General features: G+C 36.8%; 1 protein-coding gene across 3 annotated transcripts in view; it reads left to right on the top strand.

The window, feature by feature from the left end:
- Positions 1-9235, top strand: part of DCLK1 (doublecortin like kinase 1) — a 325416-nt gene extending 316181 nt beyond the window's left edge. For all 3 annotated transcript variants that reach the window (XM_074959609.1, XM_074959603.1, XM_074959617.1), the window contains one exon: positions 7009-9235. In XM_074959609.1, the coding sequence (XP_074815710.1) occupies positions 7009-7066 (58 nt within the window). In that variant the 3' untranslated portion in view covers positions 7067-9235. The remainder of the gene's footprint in view (positions 1-7008) is intronic.
- Positions 9236-13177: the final 3942 nt, after the last annotated feature.

The following is a 13177-nucleotide window of genomic DNA, read 5'->3' as shown; positions in this document are numbered from 1 at the left end:
AAATGCTTCGTCTTTCATCTCCATAGAAACAGGAGCATTCAAATAACCACTGTAGTGACCAACATTTTAAGAAAGTAGTAAAATTATTTTCACTTAGTAATTGTTATACTATTCATAGAACTTTGCAAATTCTCAACGATAATACATACAGTGTTCATCCCTTCACTCTTATACAACAGTTCATTTGCCACAGGCCTTGAAAACTCATCTGTGGTCACAAATATGGCCAATATATAAAGAAGAATCTAAAGAGAGATTTAATGCTCACGCGTTCTTTCATAATTGAGCTCTTGATTGCTTCGCTTAACCACTGATCCTTTTCTTATTTGATCCTCTAGTTTCTCTTATTCTTCTCCAAAAATGACAATGTTTCCACTTTCAATGAACCAGAAAACCATTTCCTTACTGTAGTCTAAATGTGTCCCTCCCTAATGTGCTCAAGAATCCTAATTCTGCTTTTGAACGCTAACTTTGCCCCCTCAAAGTGCTATTTTTCCTCTGTTGCCACAAAGAGCACCTGCAGTATTTTAAATGTAGTGACTTTGTTTCCTGAAAGTATTTCCACATTGAGATGTAGTACACTTAAAAATCTTTTCCTGAAGTAACAATTGCAGCATATTGTGCATAATAACTGGAAAAAGTATTACACAGTGTTTTGTGTATACAAATAACAGAAAAAAATACAATAAACTAGTTCAGTAAAAGAAGCCTAAATAAAAATGTTAGATCATGTAAATTGTTTAAGCCCCAAATGTGATATAAGTTTTAAAAGCTGCATATATTATTGTAGGATATGTACTCCCAATGACACACTCTTTTCTCTGCAATTATAGATGAGCACTCTGGCAGAGGAGATCTGTGAACACCTACAGTGCTCTGTATGCAGAGATATTGTTTTATAGCAGCACTCTGTGCTCTTCAATGAGCTTCTTTTTTAAAAAGCCAAAAATAAAATGTGCATTTATTGCACGTTCTCAACTATTGGATGTTCATTGACAGAAACAAACAAACAAACCTGGCAGGTTTCTTGCCCTCTTATAAGAATCTCTATTTAGGGTTTATTTAATTGAGGATCTTAACAACCTGAGAGTGTTTGGTGAGTCTGCTGATCTTCAAGGATTTAAGTCAGAATATTAAGAGGGAATGGTGCCATTGGGTCTAAGTGTTGCAATGTGCGGTGTATAGGTATGTAAAATCACCTATATTACTTGAACCCCTTGACAGAAGCCCATTTTGACTTCAGTACTTTGCATAATTTAGCAAGAGAAGGTCAGTTGAATTTTCTTACTCTTGCAGCTTTATGTCTGAATCTATACATTTTTTTAACCTATTGTTGATAGTGTTGTTTGAATCTTGTGGCTTTTGAGAGTTGAAATCAGAATATTAAGAATACCCTAGCACAGATGTACCTAGAGTAACTTCGTTTTTAATGGAAGTATATCTTCTTTGTGATATGTCCACTGACATTCTGTAAACTCCAGTGGAGCTAATATGATATCAAGAAAACGTGTGGGAAGGTCATTAAAATATTTATCATGTAATGACAGAGGCAACTGCATTGGGCTTATCGATTGATTTGTAATGCAATTGTAGCATCCTAACAACCCTGAATTCATGTAATCATTGACTTTTAAAAATATGATGCACACAGTAGCTGCGTTTTTTTCAAGCTGAATAACTCATTTCAAATTCCAAAATCCCACTCTGTTCATAGTGTACCTGATTCCTCATTGCATCTAGTACAGTCATCTACACCTGTCCAAACTGCTACAGAGTCAAAGTACTGTATTTATATGTTTTACGCCCTTTGTACCGATGTAAGTGACTGCACAAGGGGCAAGCTGGTGGGCAGTCACACTTTATCTGTAAAATTTACTTTTTTCAAAGAATGAAGCCCTTCTGTAAATTTGACCCTGGTGAAAACAGACAAACATCTCAAGTCATTTAAAATCTCTCTGCCACTCTGTGACTAAGAAAACCGCAACTGATTTACAAATTATAAATAAAATTGCACCCATGCAAACAGCTTTGAACTAAGTTTCATACACATGTAATTTAAACCAGCTGAGAAGTCATATCCCTAAGAACAGGGATGTTAAATAATAAACATAAACTGAAATACAGAATTGTGAATCCAGTGGTCATACATGTGCTATACTTGTATTTTGTTATATATGTACCAGTGTAGTATGAAGCATAAATGAAACTGGGTTTTTTTTTGGGTGGGAGGGTATGGGAGAGGTTGTGTATATACCTGAGAAGCCTATGAAGAAACATGTGCAAGACCTCTCGTCCTAACACTGTAGAGCTGCTACGATTGCCGCATTAGTGGTCATTTTTACCATTAATAAAATCTACTGTAACACATCACAACGTATTGAGGTCACCAACCAGAACCTTATACAAATAGAACAAATTACCCAGCTGGAAACATCTAAACAGATCTTTTAAAAATAATAAAACAGGAGGAAAATGTCAATATTTCAATAGTTATGTCAATTTAATTCCATGTGCTAACAAAGGATCTCCAAAATGGCAAGCAAATTGCAAATATTTCCCTGCAGATGGACAGTGAGAGAAGGAAAGGGTTTCTTAGACTAACACGTGAACAGCTGCATCTCCAGTTCAGTCTCCTAGCTAGTATGAATAATGGATGGACTAAGAGGCAAAATGCACAATAATGTTCTTTTATTAATGAAATGAATAATTTTTTTTGGAGGCTAACAATAAATTAAGAGAAGAGAAAAGAAACACAGTCACTGTTCACATTCATAAAATACAGTTACTTAAATCCAGTAATTACTGACTGGCAGAAAATATGACCTAACAGCTAAAATGGATTCTTCCCGTTGCAAATCCAGCACATATTTCAAAGCAGACGTAGTAGTGAGCACTATCCGGACGCACCGCGTTCAATATTTGCCATGGAGAAAAACCTGTGTGAGATTCGGAAGTGCTGCAACATTACCAGTTAGAAATCAGGAAAAAGATATCACACATGATAAAATCTTGGAGAAATGGTAAATGCCCCACATTAGTATGGCAGGAACAATGACTATAAAATGTCTCTGTTGCTTCCAAATACATAATTTTTATTCACAAAAATAGCTTGTTGACCATATGGTACTGGGTATCAGGAGTACTAAATGTTGATACAAAATACATTAGTGCTTAGCAAAGGGTGCTTCAGACCCATCAGCACCAAACTATTGAAGGCAATCCACTTACCTGCTATTGGATAAGTAGCTTTATATTTCCTCAGATGGATTGTAAGAGGACAGCGACATATCTTATGTAAATAAGCTATAGTTTAATTTGGTTACCACCAATATAGTCTGGTCCTCAAAGTTCTCACCCTCTCACCTCAAGCTGAGAAGAAATGCTAAAATATGGTAATGAAAATCTGGGATTTGCAGCCCTGTGAGGCATAAGTGTACTTCAGATCCTCTTATTATTTATTGAAAGAATAGCTTAAAGTAGAAATGCCCTGAAAATCCATAATGGACCAGTTCATGCACCAGTGAACCTTCCAGCTGAATAGCAGATGAAATAATAAATATATTAAAGCATACTATATTTGCTGAGCATCCAGGCAATGTATTTAAGAGGTCTTCGCTACAAAACAGGTTGCCGATTTTTGTCACAAATTAACCATTTTTTAGAATATGCCCCTAGGTGACACAAGGTACAGTAAGTAAACCATGCATTCTTTTATTTCTACAGTGTACACAACCATTTCCTCACATTCCACAAAATTATCTGTTGCATGCTGAACTTCTTCAGAGGAGAGAGATAATTGTGGCTTCATAAATAAAACATAATTTTTAACAGTCAGAGTAATTAAACATTAGAAAAAAATTACCAAGGGTTATAGTGGATTCTCCATTACTGACCATTTTTAAATGAAGATTGGATGTTTTTCTAAGAGATATGCTCTAGGAATTATTTGTGAGGAGTTCTGTGGCTTGTGTTGCTCAGGTCAGGGTAGATGATCACAATGGCCCTTTCTGGGCTTGGAATCTATGAATATGAATCTATACATTGAATGAAAATTAAAATGTGCTCAGAATGCATTTTAGTGAGATTATTTGTGCAGTTATAGAAACCATAAGTTCGAAGTACGTGATCCACACGCAGGGCAGCATTGGCCCAGTCCTGCGACTTCAGTGGGAGTTGGGAATGCTCAGTACCTCTCAAGATTGAACCTACTGAGAAGCAGAAACAGTCCATGCTATAATTACAACATGTGAAAGGCTGTAGAGTGAAACATATTATGTTGTATTTTCTCATCAACTGTATATTGATAAGGATTCCTCCTACTTGTCTCTTTCTCACCTTATACATTTCTCTAATGAGTCTTCTGGGTGGGTAAAAAGATTCTTGGTGTCTCTCCAACAGGGAGTGAAAATACATAATGCCACAAAGCTACAGACAAGCCCTGATAGATTAGAAGCAATGAGATGAAATTCAAGGGTGAATTTGGACTGAATATCAGGAAAAACTTTCCAACAGTGAAATGTTATATTGGACACAGATGCTAAAAATGTGGTCTAGGGAATTAATCCTACATTAGCATTGGGTTGGACTATGTGACATAATAGCTTTTTTTACACCTCTAAATGTTTTATCCTATGAAACTAAAAGCACCAGTTAATGTATTTGTGTATTTTAAATAAAATGGCCCCCAAAGGTCCCTTAACAATGACAGCAGAGTAGGCTGTTGGATTTTCCATTATACACCAAGATGACTTTAAACGCAATAAATGTCATGATGCTTAGTTATCTGACGGGCAGAACATTTTAGGTGGTTTATAATTTGGTCCTTTTTAAAAAAGACAGTAACATTGGATTAGACTTCAAAATAAACTAGTGTGTTTTATTCAAGAGTATCTGTTACTTCAGGATTAACTGCAGGGTGACATGTTGTGGTATAACCTTTAAATAAACTCCTATATCCCAAAAGCACAAAAATGTCTTGTAAATGGAAATCTGTATGTCATAGAATGATCACATATGCCATTCTTTTCAATTTTCATGCAGAATTATATACGGTATGCAGTATATTCACTGTGTGTAAATGATCAAGATATTCATCTAATCATGAAAACATAATCATAAATCCAGTTGGTTTAAGGCTAAGAAATGTCCAGGATACTGAAAAATACTAATTAAATTTCATAAATAAAAGATTAGTAGTAAACAAATAAATCTTCAGCAGACAATAAGTGTTGTATTTTGTAACAATTATTGTTTAAGGTTAAGGATGAACTTATCAAAGTTAACTACAGCTCACTTCATCGGAAGTGAGCTGTAGCTCACGAAAGCTTATGCTCAAATAAATTGGTTAGTCTCTAAGGTGCCCCTAGTACTCCTGTTCTTTTTGCAAATACAGACTAACACGGCTGCTACTCTGAAACTTATCAAAGTTAATTATTTTTACCTCTTTGTGTAATAGTGCTCTATAGGTTCTTGATATAAAAATAGTTCAGCAATTCAGCCTAACTAAATCCATTTGCTGTAGTAGCTCTGTGCTCTGTCCATCTTTCTGTCTTTATTACATCATTTTTGATTGCATTATTTGAGCATGGATTGCTATAATGCTATTCTGCACCACCGTGATGGATTTAGTTTTCATTTTGTTCTCAAAAATAGTCTAGCTATAAATGTATCTCTGTTCTCTGATGAGGCTCACAGTATAACTAGTAAATTTTCAAGAGGAAAAACGGTCATGTATCTCCCAAGAGAAAACAATAAACCCTTTGAAGCAGAATAACCTCTTGGCCGCATTCATTTAAAGGGTGACACATATGCTAGGGAAAAACTTTCTAATATGTCAGACTTTAAAATTTAAATCCATTCCGTTTCTACATATATTCCATAGTTATCTTTGCCTCTCCACTAGAGATCAGATATTTATGTACATTTTAAGGGCTTTCTCATTAACAGTCCTTCTTTTCCATTTTGCCCTTGCAGTGGAGTCATGGACCCTGATTTAGGAAAGCATCCCCCTTTAGGAAAGCAGTTCAGTGTGTGTTGAAGTGCTTTCCTGAATCAAAACCATAATGCTGAATTTGTAACATCACAGTAATTTCAGTGGCTACAGAAGAATATCCTATATTCAAGATTATGGGTGAAATCTTGGCTTCATTGGAGTCAGTGGCAAAACTTCCATTGACTTCACTGCAAGACCAAGCCAAATGAGAAACTTGTCTATGAGTGACATCAGTCTCATTACAGCAGAAATCTCGACCAGTAGCAGGACATATGTTGAGGGAGGGAGGGAGGATTTGGCCAAGTAAATTCAGACACCTTTAGAAAAAATAGTCATTTTGTATAAAATTAGCGTGGACTTCACTTAGTTTGGGTTTAGTCGATACTATTTTTTAGGCAAGGTGATCAAATTGAATGCAGTCTTCAAAAAGAGCTCACTAGTGTTCTTCCCAACAGCAGAGCCTCAAATGGTTTAGCATGAGGAGGTTTTAAAGAGCTGAGTTAGCTTCTTTGTTACCTTTTTTTCTTAGCTGACAACTTCATCACAATCCATCCTTGTTAGACAATCTCACAGATTTGAACATGAGTGAATGTGTATCAACCTTCATTAGGTCAAATGGAACAGACAATCCTATATCTATACCTTGCCTGTAGGAAAAGATTTATACTTTGAGAAGGAAGGGGGAAGGTCAGCTGGTATTTGGCTTGAAATCTGAATTTATTACTCTATGAAATTAATAGCATCCAGAAGTTGAACATATGGCATCCATATATATGGTACTATATATGCTTGATGTCATGTTGCTGCTTAAGTTTTGGGAAATGCACTTTTTTAAAAGTTTAGCTATGTTGTGGGCTAAACCTTTCAAAACTGACTGAAACAGAACAGGTTTAATTTGGCCTGAACATTTATTATCCCTGGTATTTGCAGGCCCACATACAAATGCATGTTTTTCATTAGCTTTGCATTTCTCACACAGCCTAATTTCATTTATTCTCATTTTATGCCCCTGCCAGACCACCGCTCTTGATAAGGAGAGGCAGGTTTTCCGACGAAGACGCAACCAGGATGTGAGGGGACGATATAAGGCTCAGCAAGCTCCACCTGAACTCAACTCTGAATCGGAAGACTATTCACCAAGTTCATCTGAGACTGTTCGCTCACCTAACTCACCCTTTTAATAAAACACTTTTGCTCAAAGTCTTGGCTTAACCCTTTGAGATTCTGAAAGTCCTTCAAACCTGTGTGAAACAGTTACATCTGATCTATCTAGCACTAATGCTCGAATGATGGAACAGAAAAGGGTGTTTACAGTATCTTTGTAATAATAATTTCCTAACTGACTGGAATGATACTTGTGCTCTGTCTAGATTGTGACTTGCTGCTAATATGATCCTCAAAGGGTTAAGACTATTTTGCATTTTTTTAAGATAAGAGCAATGAATGTTTTCATCAGTCATGCTAGGACCTGCAGTTTGTAATTTTAGCACATGTTAACCCTCTGAGTGCATAATAATCTTTAGCCTTGATGGCCCACAGTAGGGCTTTATTGACTTATATGCACATATCTTTTCCCCCCATCACCTTAGTTCTTTCCCAAGTGTTCTGGCCAAAACAATATCCAAATGCTACTCTATTTGAGTGATTGCAAATCGGGGCTTTTTAAAAACCTTGTTTTAGAACAGCGTATTCTAAGCTTCTATGATATTCTACCACAGGCGGCTGACCATTACTGGTAGGTACCATACAGGATAAATGGAAAATCGGTGGTAGGACCGCCTCATAACAATCTACCTAAGGTGATACCATAAAAAATTGTTGCTTCCATATTATTGGCTGCTAGTGGCTGTCGTGTAGTAGTGGCAGAGTCATGAGAGGTGGGTGAATGGCACATTCTACCATGCTTTGGTATGTAAAGATCTAATTCTAAAACTTTTTCCTGCCACACACACAAGGATGCACAGATAGGGGAGAGCTATTAGTTTCTCTATAGCTTTGGGATTTTGAAGAGGGAATACTCCTCTCAACACAATCATGTTTTTTCATAGATACACTGTGATTACTACCAGGAGAGAGTCTTTTAAGAGAGAGAGAGGAAAAATCCAGCATTAAAGGAAAGAGAATTACCCTTACAATAGTGACATTATTTATAAATTGGGGAAAATACCTGGCATGTTAACATTTAAGAAAAGCCTTTGGGTGAAATCCTGCTGTCCTCATTGACATCAATGAGAATTTTATCTTAGAGCGGAAAAACTAAAAACTATTCATCTAGCAGATCTGTGCTATTATATACGGGGGAGGGATGTGTGTGAAAAACACATGTACAGGGTGTTAAACCTCAAGTCAGTGTGTTAGCATTTCATTTCATCCGTGTACAAAGAAAAGCCAATTTTGCAGAGAAGTTATACTTCACAAACTTTTGCTTCAAATAGGATCATTTGCGTGAAAACGGTCCCATATTCACACAAACGTGGCACTAGTTGAGTGAAAAATGACACATTTCCAAAATTTGATTTTCCAAATTATAAATAAATATAAGACCCGAGCAGAAAATGTTAACTTTGATGTTTCACGTGTTGGTTTTACATTTTGGGGCTGTGCTCACAGAACTCCCAATGAAAACCATGGCAATTCTGAAAGTGAGGGTCTTGTCGGATCCATCCTACTATTGATTTGCATTCCTAAAGTACCAATCACTGGAGCCAGGTGCCATCTTTTTCTGAAATCTCAAAAGACTCACTGAAGGGCATGTGTGTAAACAGATTAGGTCAATTCCTTTCTCTTCTCCACTCTCTTTAGAATGTGCCCATCTCTCGTTGTGTCCAGTGTAAGTATTATATCAAACATTTAACACATTTTGAACCAAGGGAACCTCATTTCATGAGTTTTCATTCAAGTGATGGAAAACATTGATTAGAGTTCTTTGGTTTCAATCTATCCATCTGATTGTGGGGGAGGGTCCCCGATGTCTCTACATAGCCCCATTGACTTTAGTGGGATGCTGCACACAAGTGTAAGGGTCTCAGTCAGATTACAGGATTGAGGCCTTTATTGGCAACGGAAGCATAAATAACAGAGGAACACTGGTTAAAGTATAAAATTAGTCGTGCCCCAAGGAGAGAAACTCAGTAGGTTTCTGGGGAACTCCATAGGGGTAATGGGATAAGTAGCTACAGCACAACTAAACTTCAGAGTTTGGAGTGTGCTTCCTGGCTGTTGTGCCTCCCTTGTCAAGGTTGGGGGGGAGGGCGGAAGAGCTATATAGTGGCAGATCATCTGACCATGCACAATTACCCCTAAAGAGACTGCACAAAGAGACTTCATGGTAGGTATGGAGTCATCTTGGTGTCACCCCATTGGGCAGCAGTACCAGTGCAATTGCATTACATGAGTGTCCTCTACTCTAGTGGAAGAGTGGGTAGGATTTGGGCCACAGTGAATCAATATTCAGGGTGTACTTTTACACAGGGCTAGGCCTGTAGCTGGTGTAACTCAGTGTAGCTCCATTGAAGTCAATGCTGATTTACAGCAACTAATATAATCCCTCACCTTACAATACAGCCTTCTCTTTAGAACGGATGCAACTCGATGCAACTATAAAGATATTTATTTATATGGCAATCAAAAGTGTCCATTAATAACACATGCTCTTTGACTATCGGCAAAACGTTGGCAGTTTCAAAGGAACAAGGACAATGTTCATTCTTCTTAATTAAATAGAGTAGGGGAAAAAACAAGTATAAAGCAAATGCTTTGTCTCATGAATGTGTAGTGTCAGTTGAAATCCATTTGAGATCTTCCTCTCACCTTTGCTTTTGTTTTAGACTCCAGAGCTATCATTAAAATAAGATGTTTGGCTCCATCGTACACCATATTGTACCACTTAAAACCTGTATAAAAATAACCCAAGCCCCTGAAATTTCCACTCATCCCTTGCAAATTTCTGATCTTTGGCTCACGTTTTACTGACATAGCTCCTATAACATTTTACAGTTACATTCTTTAGGCCCCTTAGAGAAAGTGCACCAAAGTGTTGAATGGGGCCTTTTCATGGTTTCAAGAAAAACTATTGGAATAGTTTAACAGTTTTAAAAGAGAGGGTATCCGGATTATAAAATTAAGGTTTCAGATAGTTACTGGTTGATGCTTGTTTGCCAAAGAAATACAAGGCCAAATTTTGCCTCTATTTACACCTTTGTAACCCCACTCATTTCCTGGGTGTAACTGAGACCAGAAGGTGTGACCCTTAGAATATCTAAACTTTCGTCAAGGAAACTGAACAGATTATGGCTAATGGACAGTTTCTAATATGAATTCACTTAAAAATCTAATATTAGAGCATATAGCATAGCAGGTTTCAGAGTAGCAGCCGTGTTAGTCTGTATCTGCACAAAGAAAAGAAAAGAGAAAAAGAAATTTGTTAGTCTCTAAGGTGCCACTGGTACTCCTTTTCTTATAACATAGCAGTCATTTTCCTGTAAACCATCCAATATCTTCACTTTACACATTATATTGGTGCTAAACATTAAAATACAACAAAAAAGAAAATATGCATTGTATTTACAGTCTGTAAATGCACCACTTCATTATTTTTTATGCATGTTGCTAACTGACTCTGTCTTCTGGTGCATTTACCTGCAGTAAACTAACTTCATGGTAAATGCAATACTCATATGTGATGGTGCCCTTCAGATCTTTGTGCACTTCGAGTATTGTGCTGAATAAATTTAGAATGTGTTTATCATGTGAAAATGGAAATCAGCAACCCCATTAGATATAATCTTATTAGCATTTATCTACAAAAGATCCAGGATATTATAGTTGTACTCAGAGGGTTAACAGAAAAGCACAAGGCATGCTGATTACATTGGTGTATCCAAACTGCTTTGCTTTTTTAGCCAGTGTTTGCTAATTTTTCAGAAAATTCTTGGAAAATTTAAAGTTTAAAATAATTTAAGTGTTGTTGTTCAAGGAATTTCTATAACCAAATTAATCTTATTTTTAGTTTAACTTATCACAGGAATAATATGTATCATTAATGCAGTGTAAGTCTGTAGTTATACATTTTATTAATTCCAGAAGTGATTCCAGAATTTCTTTTTAAGTACTTAATATAGAGCTTACAATGGTGGCATAGGTGACTGAGACTGTCTTTCTTTTTGGTAAACAAACAATATTGTAATTTCAAGAGAGTCCTAAGAACCAGCTTTTCAGTTTGGTATTGTACTAGTTAGGGAAAAGCGATCTCATTACATGCATTGTGTAAATCTTTGTAGATGAGAACTGTTCATATGAATGAACACACTTTTTTTCTTGACATTGTAGCAGAAACTGTTTACTTGTTGATGATCAACCAATACATTAATTTGCTTCAGACTGTTAAAGGGAAAAGTGAGACTCCAGTCATTGAAAATGTTATTGCTTTACATCTAATTTAAATGTGGTGCATACTACAATAAGCAAAGCCAAACCTGTGAATAAACTACTCAAAAAGCTTGGTGGTTCTGTATAAAGTGGAGTGCTTACATATAATAGTGTGTAGCACTGAGAAGGCTTGTCAGGTACCGTTGAAACTGATAGATATATATGAGCTAAATTGCAATCCTTTACCCTCTGAGGCATATTTCATTTATTTATTTATTTTTAAAGGAAAATTGGTTCAGGGGGTTGCAATGCCACAGGTCAAGTACATTAAATCACTGTTGTTTGCTGCCCCATGGTACACATTAGCAAATGGCATCCCCTATTTAGTTTAGATTGTGGGCAGGGAGAGGTTTCCTAATGTTATTGCAGTGCCCTCTAGCACTGTCGTGGATCAGGCTGTGTTACTATTTCCATTCTAAGCTCCTAATCTCAAAGGTTTTTAGTTGGATCGTAAAAATATGCTTCAGACGGATATGTGGCACATGATTCCTCATCCCAGAGTGATTCTCCTCCTAAAATATGAGGGAAATCAGCTTGGCCCTTTTGACATTTATGTCCTAGAAGTATGTACAAAAAAAGGGGAGCTTGCTTCAGACCATTTTTGTGTGGGTAATTCAAAAATGGCTTGGTTTTAACACAAGTTTTACACGTTTGGACTATAACGTTGATAGTTCAAAACTTTTGGGTGCTTTGAAAACCAGTAAGAAAACTCAGTTATTGAGAGAGAGGCTATTCCTGCAATTTTATTGCAACAAAAAACTAACAGGTATTTCAAGTTCACATGGTAATAGTGTGTATTCTCCCTGCTGTCTGCTGATGGAGTCGTACAGTTTAAGGCCAGAAGGGACCACCAGTTCATCTAGTCTGACTTCCTGCATATCACAGGCAACCGCCAACACCCAGCACCCGCACATTAAACCCAACAACCAAATTAGACTACAGTATTACAGCCCAGAGGGTACTCAACTATTACATGCCACAGGCAGAGAATGGGAGCAACTGAGGTGCACCAGAGGTTCCTGCAATACCAGGGAATTAAGTGTAATTTTCATTACCAATAGTATGAGTTACTCAATGCATCAAATGCTGAATGTGGTTTTTGTAGAATTTCTGTGGAGCATATGAACTCATACAACTTGCTTCTCCTCTCACATTTAGGACTTGCTCCATGGAAGAAAATGGAATTACACCAATGTAAAACAGGTGTAAGCAGAAGAATTGGGCCCATTGTCACTTAAATGACAAACTTATCATAGTAAGATCAGGACTGGATCCTCAGGAGCTCAGAATTGTGGAGGCTATCAGAAGACTGTTTTAAAATATTGAATATGCACACTATGATTTGCAATAAATCCATGTACTACAGGTAACCTCACTGCTCAGGCACTAATCTGAAACAAATTTGCATTTGCCAAGGCGTGCAGTTAATCTCTGTCTCTACTCTCTCACACACACACATGCGTTCTTTTGGATCCCAAAACACAGCTGTCTCCCATATTAGCTATAAGCGAACTCCTGTAGCTATTAGCAATAGTGTTAGAGATGGGCTAGTGTGGAAAACAGGTATTAAAAATTCCATAATGCACATTTTTAAAAAATTCCCAATTCTAGTCCATACAGCTCCATTTGGGAAAACAAAATTTCCAAAAGGACCTTTTATGTACACATTTTTATAAATCTGTATTTATACTTGAACAGCCTATGTTTAGTATATTTGGATTGCCATGCCAGATCAGAGGTTCATCCAGTCCTGTACTT

The sequence above is a fragment of the Natator depressus genome, chromosome 1, assembly GCF_965152275.1.
Source record: "Natator depressus isolate rNatDep1 chromosome 1, rNatDep2.hap1, whole genome shotgun sequence".
NCBI classification, from domain to species: Eukaryota; Metazoa; Chordata; order Testudines; family Cheloniidae; genus Natator; species Natator depressus.
Note: the sequence above shows the minus strand (reverse complement) of the source record. Positions and strands in the feature narration are given on the sequence as shown.